General features: G+C 56.5%; 1 protein-coding gene across 1 annotated transcript in view; it reads right to left on the bottom strand.

Moving 5' to 3' along the window:
• Positions 1 to 6,439: 6,439 nt before the first annotated feature.
• The window catches only part of MYT1 (myelin transcription factor 1), a 43,260-nt gene continuing 35,539 nt past the window's right edge, over positions 6,440 to 14,160 (bottom strand). Inside the window, exons 18-22 of the mRNA XM_060120558.1 lie at positions 10,520 to 10,741; positions 9,844 to 9,935; positions 9,176 to 9,279; positions 6,903 to 7,046; positions 6,440 to 6,580 (exon numbers count right to left, since the gene is read on the bottom strand). Of these exons, the coding sequence (XP_059976541.1) occupies positions 6,440 to 6,580; positions 6,903 to 7,046; positions 9,176 to 9,279; positions 9,844 to 9,935; positions 10,520 to 10,741 (703 nt within the window). The remainder of the gene's footprint in view (positions 6,581 to 6,902; positions 7,047 to 9,175; positions 9,280 to 9,843; positions 9,936 to 10,519; positions 10,742 to 14,160) is intronic.

Raw genomic sequence — 14,160 nt, forward strand, 5'->3', positions numbered from 1 at the left:
AGCTTCCACCTGGCTCCTCCCACACTGCAATGGGGCGTCCAGGTACCCTGGGCCACACTACAGACAAGCTGATCTGCAAAGAGCCTTCTCCTCATTCTGGAAAAAAAAGGACCCAGTCTGTAATTAGCCTGAGGTGAAGGGAGACAAATACTTTCTCTTTGTAGCCACTCCTTCACGTTTTAAATCAAAGTTATTTATAAATCAGAAGCACTGATTGCTTTTCTCTCAGGAGCTTAGCACCCTGGAAGGAGGGACCAGAACTCCTCTGGAGTTCACCGTGGAGCCACCTGTCAGGAAGGGTTAGGCTCAGGGTCTCTCCCCTGACGGTCCAAGCAGGTCTGGGGACTTCTTAACTCCTGGGGCTCCTGCCAGGCGTGGCTCCCACCTGTGGGCTGCTCCTAGCCGAGGTGTCCAGGGGCACAACTGGACCCTCCTAATTCACAGCCAGGGCCCTGGGCCCACCTCCTGCCCCGTGCAGCCACCCCTCTCTCCACTCTGGCCTGATCTAGGGGGCACCCAGCTCAGCCTTCCTGTGGCAGGTGGGACATCCAAGTGGAGATCCAGAAGGTTCTAGAACTGGGAAAGGCACGCCTGGGGAACAGTGTGGGCATTCTCTGCACGTGGCACACTCTTGTAGGGATGGTGAGAAAGGGAGGGGAGAGGCCAGGAGGAGACCCGGGGCAGCTTCTGCAGGGCGCAAGGGGGACAGGCTGGAGGAGGGCACAGACAGGGAGGGATGGAGGGAGCCATAAAAGGCGCTGGAAGGGTAGAGGCCAGGCTTCAGTGGCCCACACCCTAGACCAGAGGGGACAGGGAGAGGGGCAAGGCTAGCAGGGGCGGGGTCTGGGGGGCAGAAGGGACCGCAGGGGCCTGTCCCTAGGGTCAGCCGCCAGCACTGGTGGTGTGCCCACAATCGTGGATCCCCTGGCACCCCTATGAGTTTTAACCTGACAGGCACTTGGCTGAGGTAGGGGGTGGGGTTCTCTCGGAGAAGCCACCTCCTATTTCAAGGAGGAGCAAAGAGAAAGGCAGCGCCATAACACCTGCAGACCCGTATGGCAAGGTTTGGACCCGTATTGCCCAGTGTTGGGAAACCCGCCACATCCACAGCTGTAACAGCCTCTACAGAGCCGTGAGCCTTAGGGGCGCAGTGGTTAAGGGGAAAGTCTCTCCTGCAATCATGGGGTGGCATCGACACAGCCTCCACACACAGCCCGATGCTCACCCACGTGGGGCATTACCTGTGGGTCCAGGTAAGGAGGGCAGGGAGACACGCCTCTCAAAACCCGGCTAAAGTGACCATGTTTAAGGTATAAACTGGCAGGCAACAAACACGTGAAAGGATGCTCAACATCACTGATCATTAGAGAAATGCAAATCAAAACTACAGTGAGGTATCACCGCACACCGGTCAGAATGGCCATCATCAAAAAATCTACAAACGACAAATGCTGGGGAGGGTGTGGAGAAAAGGGAGCCCTCTTGCCCTGTTGGTGGGAATGTAAATTGATATAGCCACTATGGAGAACAGTATGGAGGTTCCTTAAAAAACTACAAATAGAACTACCATACAGCCCAGCAATCCCACTACTGGGCATATACCCTGAGAAAACCATAATTCAAAAAGAGTCATGTGCCACGATGTTCATTGCAGCTCTATTTACAATAGCCAGGACATGTAAGCAACCTAAGTGTCCATCAACAGATGAATGGATAAAGAAGATGTGGCACATATATACAACAGACTATTACTCAGCCATAGAATGAAACGAAATTGAGTTATTTGTAGTGAGGTGAATGGACCCGGAGACTGTCATACAGAGTGAAGTAAGTCAGAAAGAGAAAAACAAATACCGTATGCTAACACATACATATGGAATCAAAAAATATATATGGTTCTGAAGAACCTAGGGGCAGGACAGGAATAAAGATGCAGATGTAGAGAATGGACTTGAGGACACCGGAAGGGGGAAGGGTAAGTTGGGACAAAGTGAGAGAGTGGCATGGACATATATACACTACCAAACGTAAAATAGCTAGCTAGTGGGAAGCAGCCGCATAGCACAGGAGATCAGCTCGGTGCTTTGTGACCACCTAGAGGTGGAATAGGGAGGGTGGGAGGGAGACGCAAGAGGGAGGAGACATGGGAACATATGTATATGTATAGCTGATTCACTTTGTTATACAGCAGCAACTAACACCCACTGTAAAGCAATTATATTTCAATAAACATGTTTAAACAAAAAGGTATAAACTGGCAGGAATGGGAAGATGGAAGAGGAGACAACAATGTGATTTAGAAGGCAGAAATGACACAGATATGCAGCGAATGACTTAGCAGACCCCAAACCTGAATTATAGCCAGAGTGTGGGAAGCTCAGAACCAAGGCCATCCACACCTCAGAACCCGGGTAACTGGCAGATTCAGGTGATGCTGCAGAAGGAAGAAAGGGCCTGTAACAAAGATGGCTGGTGGCAAGTGTCTCTGAGAGCTGGGGAACGTTCCCCTCCCTCAGGATAAAGCCTTGAGTTTTATTCTCTGCAGGGTGTAAAAGAAGGGTCTGCAGGCTGGGAGAGGAGACCTGGCTGTGGCTGAGGTCCCCACACCAAAAATAAATCCTAAGAGAGCATATGCCAATGACACCAAGACCCTCCCCCAACCCTGGACCCCAGGAGGCTGGTGGCTTAGGCAGACCCTCCAAGCAGGAGGTGGGATCGGCTTTTTGGGGGGTGAACAGCTAACATCATCATCAGACTGTGGGACCATACAACCTTCTAGCATCTGCTTGAAGCCAGAGGGGCTGCCGTGGTCCCTCTGCCCACAGCATCACATACAGACACCAGCAGGTAAATGCAGAGCCCCATTCAAGCCCAGGTCTGCTGACACCACAGTGGACAAAGCCTCAGAAGCCCAAGATATCATCGTGGATGGAAGCCGAGAGATACTGAGGACCCAGAACCTCGAGGCCAGGTTGCCTAGTACCTCCCAGAATCCTGGAGCCAGAGAACAGTTTGGAAAACCTACAGGTCTTATAGGAGCAAAGCAGCCTCCTAAGTGCTGTGCTTCTTCAACCTCAGGGTCCTACACACCAGCACCCGTGCCCACAGTGCTCCCTCTCCAGAAAGCCCCCTCTCCTCCAATCCACCTGCCACATTCAGCACACGGCCTCTGAGAGGTCTTCCGAGATCCCACACTCCAGGGGCCACGCCCTTGGCCCACCCGGCCAGCCATGGGCCTGAGCAGCCCTGAGGGCAAGGCTGAGTCCATCTTTGCTGGAGCCCAGGCCCAGGGCCAGTCCAGGGCTGGTTTGGAACTGACCTCTCCCCAGGCTGTCCTTTCGCTATGGCCCACCTGTCCCCCAACTATGCACAGAGGACTTCACTGAGATGCGGCTCGTGGAGGGAGCCTCTGGCCCGCCCCTGCCCCCACCGTCCACAGCCCCTCTGTCCCCCCCCCCACATCTGCACACTCACCTGCTCTTGAGGCTGACCTCTGGGGCCCTCTTCCCAGCCGTGTTGTCTTTGTGGTTCTTTGGACCAACCAGGTTCTGCAGATCCCACAGGCAGAGCTTACCGCGACGAAGCCAGCTAGAGACCTGCGTGGCAAGTGCACCGGCACCCAACCGTCACCTTCACGGGCACCAGTGCTTCTCACGTTGCTGGAGCCCTTGGAAATCTGTGCTGAGGCCATGCCATGTGGCGCTGGGGAGAGGTTCTGGCTGAACTGGTGCCAGGAGGGGAGGAGGTAAGCTGGGTCCCCCGAAGCGCAACGTTTCAGAGTCAGGAGGCTAAGAGGCCCGCTAAACCCTCAGCAGGGAGCGGCCGAAGCCCGGGGAGAGGGTGGGAGCAGGATGTCGCACGTGGGACGGACATGGCCCTTTGCCCGTTCTTCCGCAGTCCTGGCCTCTGCCCGTCTCCTGCCAACTCTCGTGCCTCCAGAATCCTGTCACCCCAGCATCTGCGTGCTGACACAGATGAGTACCAACCCGGACCACTGGTCCCCTGTGCTCCTCGGGGAGCCCCTCCTCAAGGCTGCACAGGTTCCATGCACTGCCACATGCTCTGGTCCCCACAGCCAGCAGCTGGAGCCCTCCAGACCCTCAACTGTCCAGCTGGGACAGGTCTTGGAAGTGAGGCCCAGAATTCCTAAGAATTTCCTTTCCTTCTCAATTCGGGTGGGAGCTCCAGTTTGCCCTCAAGGGCCAGATTCCCAGTGAGGTCAAAGTGTGTTGACAGTTCAGGTTGAATGTGACCAGAAGGCCCAAACCTAAGTCTCACCTGGGAGAGCCCCACCTGACACAAAAGGGTAAAAGAGTAAGGAGCTACTACAGCCGTTGCCTCCTTCAGGTACGGCTAAATCCAGGAGCTCTGTCTGCCTCCCCCTCCCACCTCCACCTTTCTCTCTCCCTCTCCCAGCTCTGCCTTCCTCCTAAATGTCCGAACTCCCTTCTCTGCAGATGGCTCCCTCCTGCAGCCAGGAGAGGTGGCCTGGGGCAGCCCCCGTTTCACACCCTGAGTCTAGCAACCCCAGCAGGAAGATTTCTTCTGACCCTAAGAGAAAACTCTGATTTACACATGCATGTCTGTGACTCAAACCCTGGGGGGGAGGGCGGTTCCACAAAGGAGATGTGGGTTCCACGTGTAGCATCAAGGAGAGCCCACCCACCACCCACTCCCCAGGAAGGGGACCCCTAGAGCTCTCGGGACAGAGACGGCACCCTCACCAGACACAGCTCCCACTCGCAGTCAGAGTGGACTTTTATTAGGAAATCACCCTGCAGACACACTGAGAAGTGCTGTGCTGTGGGTTCAACGTTTCCTGAGGAAGGAGAATCACAGTATCAGAGCTGTCAGAGGGACGGGAGCCTAGAGCGGGCAGCTGCTCAGGGAGGCCTGCGGCCAGCACCCCTCACAGCGACAGGACTCAGCCATCAAGAACCGGCACACAGACGCGACACAAGAAACACGCCAGAGCACACACATCTGCACTACGCTTAAATAAACAATAAATACAGAATTCCATTTGCTGTCGTCGCGCCTGAAACAAGAGGAGCCAAAAGGGACGAAGAAAACCAAAAAGTCCTTCTTTCCATTGGACCGAGGGGGAAATATCCCCAAATTATCAAAATGCCTGTTACAAAATACTGTTTTAAAATTCCATTATTAAAAGAATAAATAACAAAATATATAAAAAATAACTCAGTTGCATTAAAATCATAACTAGAAGTTATAGCAAGATTTTTCTGTGTGGCCTGTCTCATAGTGAAACCGTTAATTTTGCTTTGATTTCATTTATTTCCCTCTCACGTGTCCCAGTGTGGGGTCTAGGTAAAATAGTATAAAATTAATAAATAAAAATGTTAAATAAATAGCAAACGTTAACATAAGAGGCTGTGAATATAAATACTTACATTTTGACAAAATTAAATAATTTACAGAATAATTAAACTAACTACTTTCTTATTTCTTCCAGGAAGTGCAATTTCTCTACTTTTAAATACTAACTTGGAATCGCAGTCACAGTTGATTTGGACTCTATTTACATGTTAGGAACATTGTGTTTTTAACACATTAAATCAAAATTTACCTTCTTTCGAATCTCGAATGGATCTAAAAAGAAGTGACACCTTGGTGGTCTCTAGCTAGGAATTTATCCCCTGACCGCGCTAACACTGTCCCCACCTCGGTAAAGCTCAGCCATGACCCGGGTGATGGGCGGGTCACGGGCCACGTGGGCACACAGAGAGCCAGAGACCCTGGCCTTGACCCCAACATGGGTCTAAAGGCCACAGCCTCGAGGGAGCCAAACCCTGAGCACAGGGTCTGCAGGCTAGGCCGGGGGTGCTTCCATGTGGAGCTGGCGCTGTCTTTCAGGGGGTCCCGGGCCAGCTTCCTCAAGGCCTACTCCTAACCTACCCTCTGGAACGCTGCTCTCTTCAACCCTTAACGTAAAAACTGAATTAAAGGACAACAGGAAACACACTCGCCACGCGGCCTCACCGCGCAGGCGCACTGGCCGCTCCAGGCTGACTCATCACACGCACCACCGCCCGGCTGGGCTGCCCTCTCGGCCTTGACAGACAAAGGAGTACTGTGGTTGCAGCTCCAAAACTTCCCTGAGAACCTTGTCCTTGAGTTTCCCCTGGAGACTTCGAGCTTTCAGAAGCAAAAATAAATCACTTTGTAATACTTCACGCCCCGCACTCGTGTGGAGAGGTCAAGGCCTCTGGCCCGGCGAGCGCATCGCATCGAGGGAGACACGGACTTCCAGGCACCCCTCTGGGTAAACCCCCCGAGGCCGCCCTGGGCTGCCAACTAGAAGTCACTGTGAGTTGGGAATCTCCACTGGGAGGGCAGGGCAAGGGAGGTAAAAGATGGAGGCAAGTCGGGGTACCCCAGGTGCCCCGGATCAGCACGATGGCTCCTCAAACGAGGAGGACTAGACCTGGATGCCCCTCACGGCCTGCTTGATGCTCTCGAGGAGGTCCTTGTTCTCGGGGTTCTGGTAGCACTCCTGGTTGGAGTACATGTCGGTGAGGGTGCTTACATAGGCATCAAAATTCTGTTCGCATATTGGCTCCTAGAGAACAGAACCAGTTTAGCGAGGCCCATCCGTGCAGGGGGCCCCAGGGTTTCCAGAAGCAAGGGAAATCGATGGGGGAAATCTCAGACCCACATGCCCACGCCACCAGAGACAAGCCCATGGACCCACCACAGGCAGCACATGGCACAGGCTGCTCAGGATGCTACAGCCGCTGTGGCCAGCTGTCTGCCCAGGCAGAATCCCCAGGTCGGGGCCCTTCCAGAAAGACCCCAGAGGCAGAGGGGTGCCCGCCCTCCCAAGAGCCCCAGGACGTGGCTGCCAGCTCAGCTGTGGTGGCCACGGGGCCGCTGCTACTTACCATGTGCGGAAGGCGGATGTTGGCAAGACTTTGGATGAGGGCTTGGCTCAGGCCGGACAGCTCCAGGAACAGGGCTTCGTTCTGCTCCTCAATGAGTCTGTTCTCCTCCTCGATGTTCTTCAGGCTTTTCTCCATGGACGAGATCTGCGCCAGACAGAGACGGGAGCTGCCTTCTGACGCATCCCCCTGGGAGCACGCGGGGCGTGCCTGCTGGGCCACGCCTCACGTCCCTCTGCGAGAGGGTGAGGAGGCAGGGGCCCTGCCACAAGTGAGGGCTGGCAGCACCCTGGTCCCTGGGTGGAGGAGGGGATGCAGTGACTGAGCCGGGGCGGGGGTGCCACGGCTTTATGTGCCCCATCTGTCCTACGGGGTGGAGAGGAGCACAGACTGAGGCACCTGGGCTCAAGTCCCAGCCTGCTACTAGCTTCCTGTTCTTCCTCTCTGGTAGGGACACCGTACACACCTTGCGGGACATCCGCCTGCCTTTGGGTTTCCCCCACCAGAAAGACCAACCAAGTGCCTTATGAACGCTGTGAAGGCAAGCAAAGCAGGCCGCTGCAGCTCTCTGCAACTCACGGCCGAGTGGAACCAGCTGATGATCCCTCCAGCACACCAGAGAGCATCCTGGGATTTCTGGCACAAACCCTTCTCCTTCTCTGGACCCAGCAGGGCACTGGGAGGGAGCCTGGAAGTTCTCCCAGGGGCTCTAAGGGTTCCACATGGAACAGCAGAGGATGGTGATGACAGGGCTGATGGCCATGGGCAGTCTCGCCTGCTCTAGGTGCCACAGGCACCACGTGGGTCTCAGCGTGAGCAGAACCCTGTGCAGAGGGTCACCACCCTGTGGGGAAGGTGGGCGAGAAGCCCACCCCGGGGCCTGGCCCAGAGGAGACATGCTTGGGAGGGCAGCTCCCAGCCCCACTGCATCTCAAAGGAGCCTCAGGGCAGAGGCAAGCTCATGCAGTGTGTATGACACACCAAGCCATCCCTCAGGGGCAGGATGGTGAGCCGCCTTTTAGGAGGCTATGGTTCTGTGACCTGCGGCTGAGGAGCATCACTCTCTCATCACCTAGTGACAAGCCTTTGGCTTTAAAAGCTTTGAGTCGCGGTCTGGAGCCTGCCTTCTCTGCCTGAGCCCTCCTGCGAAGCACACAGCTCAAAACTCCCTGGACGGGACAGGGGACTCCAAGTCCTTCCAAAAGGAGGACAGTGAATAATCTGTCTATAAATAGGTGGACATTGGCAAATAAAGAGAAATCAGAGGTGCTTCCCAAGGGTGTTGACACTGGGAGATCCCTTGGACTCTGAGAAGGAAAGGGGCAGGGAGGTATGGGGGGACAGCCACCCAGTGGGGTGTCTCAGTCCCCAGAGACAGCCCCTGCACCCCTTCTCTGCTTCCACTGCCTGGGCACGTGGAGAAGATGCTGCACAGCAGGACAAAAATCCCTCCTGATCCCCATGGGCTGATGCTATTTTTACACCGGCTTCTGGGTAACAGGAGGTCAGCGTAGAAGCCCGTCTGCCAGGGGAAGGAGGGGCGGCACAAGTCACGTGGACTCCAACATCTCACACTTCCCATGCATCCCCTCTGCCCTCCAGGTCCGCAGGGCCAGGTCACCTCCTTGTCCCTGGGGACACGTCTGTGTGCAGCCTCCCCTCCTGTGCCCCTGGCTCTGCTCCGGCCCCAACTCAGCAGCCCAGGGAAGGGCACGGTCTTCTTTTCAAAATAGACCATCACTGTTCTTTGTGGGGTTTTGTGCTTTCTTCTTCTGGTTGCAAATGTTCGTTTTGGGGAAATCAGAGAGATGGGATGCAGACACCTAAAGGAATGTGTAGCCCTGTCCCTCAGCACGGCAGTTCTTTCTGGGTGGGACACCGTGCTCATCGCTTTCCTCGTAGAAATGCATTCACCTTACAACAAATGAATGCAGTAGGTTCTCTGATTATCTGCACTCTTCCTGGGAGGACATCCAGGTACAGATCAGATGAGAGCCCCACAAGGTCACGGAGGCGGTTTGTGGCAGCGCTGGGCTGGAACCCAGCGCCAGCCGGGCTCTGAGGACCCACACTGGGGATCTGGTCCTACTAACCCACGGGACCAACCACCACCAGCACCTCAGGATTCCTGACGCCGCTGAGCAGAGCACATGCTGAGCAGAACCTTGACAAGGCGCTGGGCTCCCCCCACACTCCCCAGAAGAGGAGGTCGAGGATGGGAAGGACGTCCTTGGGCTGGGAGGGCGGGGCGGGGGCAGGCAGGCAGCACCACCCACCTGGGACTGCAGCTGCACCATGGCGGCCTCCATCTCGGAGTTGGACTCGTTCAGGTCGCGAATCTCCTGGTTCAGCTGCTTGATCTCCTCGTCGTTGTCCAGCACTGCCCCAGAGAGAAAGCTGAGTCGCGGCTCTCGCATGTGGGGGTCAGCCGAGGCCTGATTTCTAGATGGACCCAGGGACCCCCTTCCCAAGCAGAAGCCCTGGCTCATGGCCCACAGCTCAGGCTGGGAAAGGTGGCCTTCAGGACTTAGTAGACGTGTGTCAGCTGTTTGCCTCCTGGCCCTGGGTCTTGGTGGGAAAATAGACGCCTCTTGGGCCAGTGTTAATTGCTGAGATAAAAATGGAAGTTTTTCCAGATGGTGCTGATTTCCTCAGCTTCCCTCTTCATTGAGCCTGAGTGAGTTCCCAGGTCCACACTACGGCTTCCAGCGCTGCCAGCAGGGCTCACCAACCCCCGGGTTAGAGCCGTAATGACCACGCGAGGGCCAGGGCAGCCAGAGGCTCTGAGCCGAGGTCAGGAGGACCAGCGGCTCAGCTCAGGAGCCCTGTCCCCACCGCGACTCGCTCCAGGGTGGCTCTGCTTCCCGACCCACTTCGCGCCAGTGCCACCCGCCCACTCTGGCTGCACAGACCACGTGCAGGGGTTGCAGGAGGGCAGCCTTACCATCGCTCGTCTTGAATTTCGTGCCGAGAACCTCATCCCCTGAGACTTTTCCCTTCTTTCCAGCAAAGGTCGCTCTGGGACAGCCAGACAAGCTGGAAGCAAAGGTCACACGTGAAAAGCCAGTCCAAGCTCACGCACCACGGGCCAGTCCGAGGTCACATGTCACGGTGAGAGCTGGCGGCCTGCTGGGATCCTGTCTGGAATGTCGTCGCTCATCCCCGGTGCCCCTCGCTCCCGACTCCAGCCCCCAGGCTCCCTCAATCCTCAGCAGCCCAGGCCATTCTCAGCTCAAGCCACTGCCCTGAAGTCTCGTCCCTCGGACGGCTCGGGGCAAGCGCCCCACCACCTTTCCAGAAAGGACTTCCTACCCCCTCGCTGCTGCTATCTCCCCCCAGTGTGTACCATCCTTCACCAAACTAGGTATTTAACTTATGTGCTGGTTTGCAGGGAGGGCTGGTTGTCCTCTTGTTCTCCAGAGACCATCTATCTCCAGAGACTGATATTTGATGGACTTTCAGTAATGGCTTGTGGAATGAATGCGCTACCAGTCTGGGTCTTACTTTTTCCTCGAGAAACTACCTGAGCCCCGGTCTGGCCCTCCCTGGGAGCCTTGCCCACAGCCCCGCAGCTGGGGCCCTCCTGGGTGATGGAGGGGCAGGGAGGCTGGGATAGTCACCTCCTGTGGGTGAGGAAGCTCCCGTTGGCATGGCCGGAGCCGTCGCAGCCTGGGGTGGGGCAGGTGGGCCCCTCGTTCTTCAGGGGCTTCCAGGAGGAGGATGAGCCATTGAGGGAGCCCTCTTTCTGCCTTCGGGCGGCCAGAGGGCAGCCCGACGCACTTCTGTGAGAGGCGTATTTGCCGCTGATGTGACCAAGCCCCACGCAGCCTGGAACTGGGCACCTGGGCACAAAGAGGTCAGAGGTGAGCCCCAGGCACCGGAGCCTCTGAGAGACCCCCCCCAGGCCAGACCCTAAGACACGCCGGGGTCTCCTGGATGAACTCCAGGCCTTGGGGCAAGAGAAGCACAGAAAGCACAGAAGGACCTGGGCCTGCCCAGCACAGGGCTCATGCTCCCTCCCCAGCCTTGGCCTCACGTCCCCTGCACAGCTGGGGGCTCAGCAGCCACCTTCTCGTCCCGTCCCTCAGCAGCAGTGACCCCTGGGGCCTGGGGCTGGCTCTTGGTGGCCTCCAGGTCCACAGCTGGACCGTGCGGCCAGCATCATTTCTGTATCACCCCAGAGGCCGCTTGCTGGGAGCTTCCCCTGAGCACTAGCTGTTTGTCACCGCTTTCTACATGCCACAGACCCAGCAAGCACAGAGGACCCAGTTCACAGAGACACGTCAGAGGCAGGAAGCCCCCGGGAGGGGGCAGGGCTGGGGGACAGCGTGCTGCCTCGCGGCCCGCACACTCGGACTCATGTCACAGGCGGCCTCCTCAGCCGGGCCCGTCCTCATACGTCCCCTGTATCAGCTCTCACTCCTTTCTTGCTCATCCCAGCCACGTGGGCCCTAACATGGGCTGTCCACCAAGCCGGCCCAAGGTCACCTTCGCCGCCGATCCAGAGCGGAGTCACTGCCAGGGGCCCCTGCGGGGGACTTGGGGAGGTTCCCTTCTATGTCCAGCACCAAGCTTGGACACCTCCCAACTGTGAGGTCCCAGGGGGACCCCTGGGCCTGGCCCTCTGAGGTACCTGTGAGGTACCTGACGTTACAAGATCAAAAGGCCAAGTGAGAGGCAGCTCTTCAAGTCGCCACCCACAGCTGAATCTAAGCGCTTTCTTCCCACTCTCTTTGCGAAACCCTTGCCTTCTCCTCAGGAGGGTCTGCTGGGGTTTCCCAGTAACTGCCTTCACGGCGAGTCTTTCAGCTATGTCAACAGTGACACTGCGAGTCTTTCCCCCCACACCCCAGGTCCAAGTCTTCAGAGCTGTCAGGTGACCTCACGTTAAGATGCGTGGCACACCCAGGGGACCCCCGGTCAGAGGCACAGCTCTTTGGTCAGGTGCCAGGGCGCCCGGGGGCAACCGAGGCCTCTCCACGGGCAGTGGATATGCAGCTCCCCACCCGCCACGCTGGAACCTCCACAGACTTTCCTTCTTTTTTTTTTTTTTGCGGTACGCGGGCCTCTCACTGCTGTGGCCTCTCCCGTTGTGGAGCACGGTCTCCGGACGCGCAGGCTCAGGGGCCACGGCTCACAGGCCCAGCCACTCCGCAGCATGTGGGATCTTCCCGGACCGGGGCACGAACCCGTATCCCCTGCATCGGCAGGCGGACTCTCAACCACTGTGCCACCAGGGAAGCCCCCTTCTTTTCTTTTTATTGGGGTACAGCTGTTTTACAATGTTGTGTTAGTTTCTACTGTACGGCGAGCGAAGTGGAGCTTCCTGCGCTATAGAGCAAGTCCTCGTTAGTTATCTATTTTACACGTATTAGCACGTACACGTCAATCCCAGTCTCCCAAGTCATCCCACCTGCCACCTCCACAGACTGTCTAGGTCAGTTATTCAGTCGTGGGCAAAGGGATTTACTGCAACGTGCTGACCAACTCAAACGCTGCAGACACGAGACGCCTAAGAGGAAGCTCTTCCTCTATGGGTCCCTCCGCAGCCGCGCCAGTGCCGGCTGACCAAGTCACGCCACGCAGCAGGGCCTGGCACACCGATGGAGGTTTCTGCGGCCACCTGCCCTTGTCTAAGATGCTCGTCAATTATAAATACGGTTAGTCTATGGCTGGGGAGGAGATCTTATACAACGGAGGTGCTAAGTGGGCGGCCCCCTCTCCCTGCCATGGAGCCATTAGAAACTTCATCCATCCTGTAAATGCTGAACTGTTTCTACAAGTCACATTCTCCACTTGGCTGCAAAATCTTGTTGTTTGTTTTTAAAGCAAAGTTGACAGCACATCAGGGAAAGGAAACCCATTTTTCCCCATTAACTTGAAAAACGCTGATCTTGACTTTAATCATTTGCAAATGCAGCACAATTCATTTATCATCCCTGCCAGCAGGATCCTTGCTAGACCCATAAGAGCAATGCGTTTGTATGATCACAGGCAAATTCCTAGGTTCTCAGAAGAAAAAATATTCTTTATCCACCCTCTCATTTAGTAGGCAGCATTCACAACACCAACAACCATGTACTTTGCATTTTTGATTTAGCATTCATTACAGTTTTACTGTATAAATTAAATAAACAAGCCACTGCCTTATTACAGCAAACAGCCGGTGGGGCTGTCCCCTTTGAAGGGCATAATGCTGGTCAATTAGGCCCCTCCTCTGCGGCCAAGCAGATGTTTGGGTGGCCAAGCAGCTGGGCTGAGCTCCCAGGAAGAGCAACGGAACCTCGGGCCAGGTTGATCCCCTCTACAGAGGTGAGTGTCCAGCTGTTCCTGGTCCACAGGGAACACAGTCAGGGCAGACCTGCTTCCCGTGGAACGGCGTGCCCTGCCCCAGCCAAGCCACCCGAGTTCCTGGGCCACCAGGCAGCCAGAGCCATTGTCTTCCAGTCCTCAGCCGCCTGGGGGCACCCACTGCCTGCTCTACCTGGTGTCAGCTCTGAAAGTCCTGGGCAAATGGGGTGGTGGGTCACCCCGTCTGCACCTGTGGCACGGCCTCGCCCCCACCTGCCAGTGGGGAGCCCGGGCGGTCCCGCCTGAAAGGACCAGTTTTCAGCGATACCAGCCCCCACCAGGCGAGTCGGGGTCTGGGTCAGGGTTCATGACATGTCAGGCACCCCCAGTGAGAAGGTCCGTAGAGGGTTTCAGGCCCTCCGACCACTTAAGGCCCAGGATGTCCTCTCCCTTCCCCACAGGACTGTTGAGGTCCCAGTTCAAGGTGACCCTCCCAGGCTCCCTCACGGCACGTCAGCTCCCTGCAGAGGTGTGGGAGCACGCACACATGATTCAAAGACTTGCTGTCTTCCTAACCACCCTCTCCTCGACCCTTGCACCTGACCTTTCCCACCAGGCCAGGAGCCGTGCAGACCACAATGCCCGTGAGTGCCTGGGGTTGCCAGGCCCTGAGGTCCATGCCCAGGTGCCCAGGTGCACGGGCAGCAGGGCACTCTGCCTCTCCCGGCCTATCAAACACCGCAAACGTGAGAAGCCCAAGCAGGAGCCAGCACACACGCGCATGGGCCCCTCACACAACGCACGCGGCTCCCGCCTGCAAGGGTGTCCCCGTGCCCGGTATGAGCGCGTCTGTAAAAGTGGGCATTGTCACAGCTATATTAATGCGAACGGAATCTAGAAGGCGCTTTTAAAATTATAAAATCCAGGAAAACCCCAAGTCTGCACAGCGGCCAAGAGGCCAGCAGGACCT

Source organism: Mesoplodon densirostris, chromosome 16 (genome assembly GCF_025265405.1).
Source record: "Mesoplodon densirostris isolate mMesDen1 chromosome 16, mMesDen1 primary haplotype, whole genome shotgun sequence".
Lineage (NCBI taxonomy): Eukaryota > Metazoa > Chordata > Mammalia > Artiodactyla > Ziphiidae > Mesoplodon > Mesoplodon densirostris.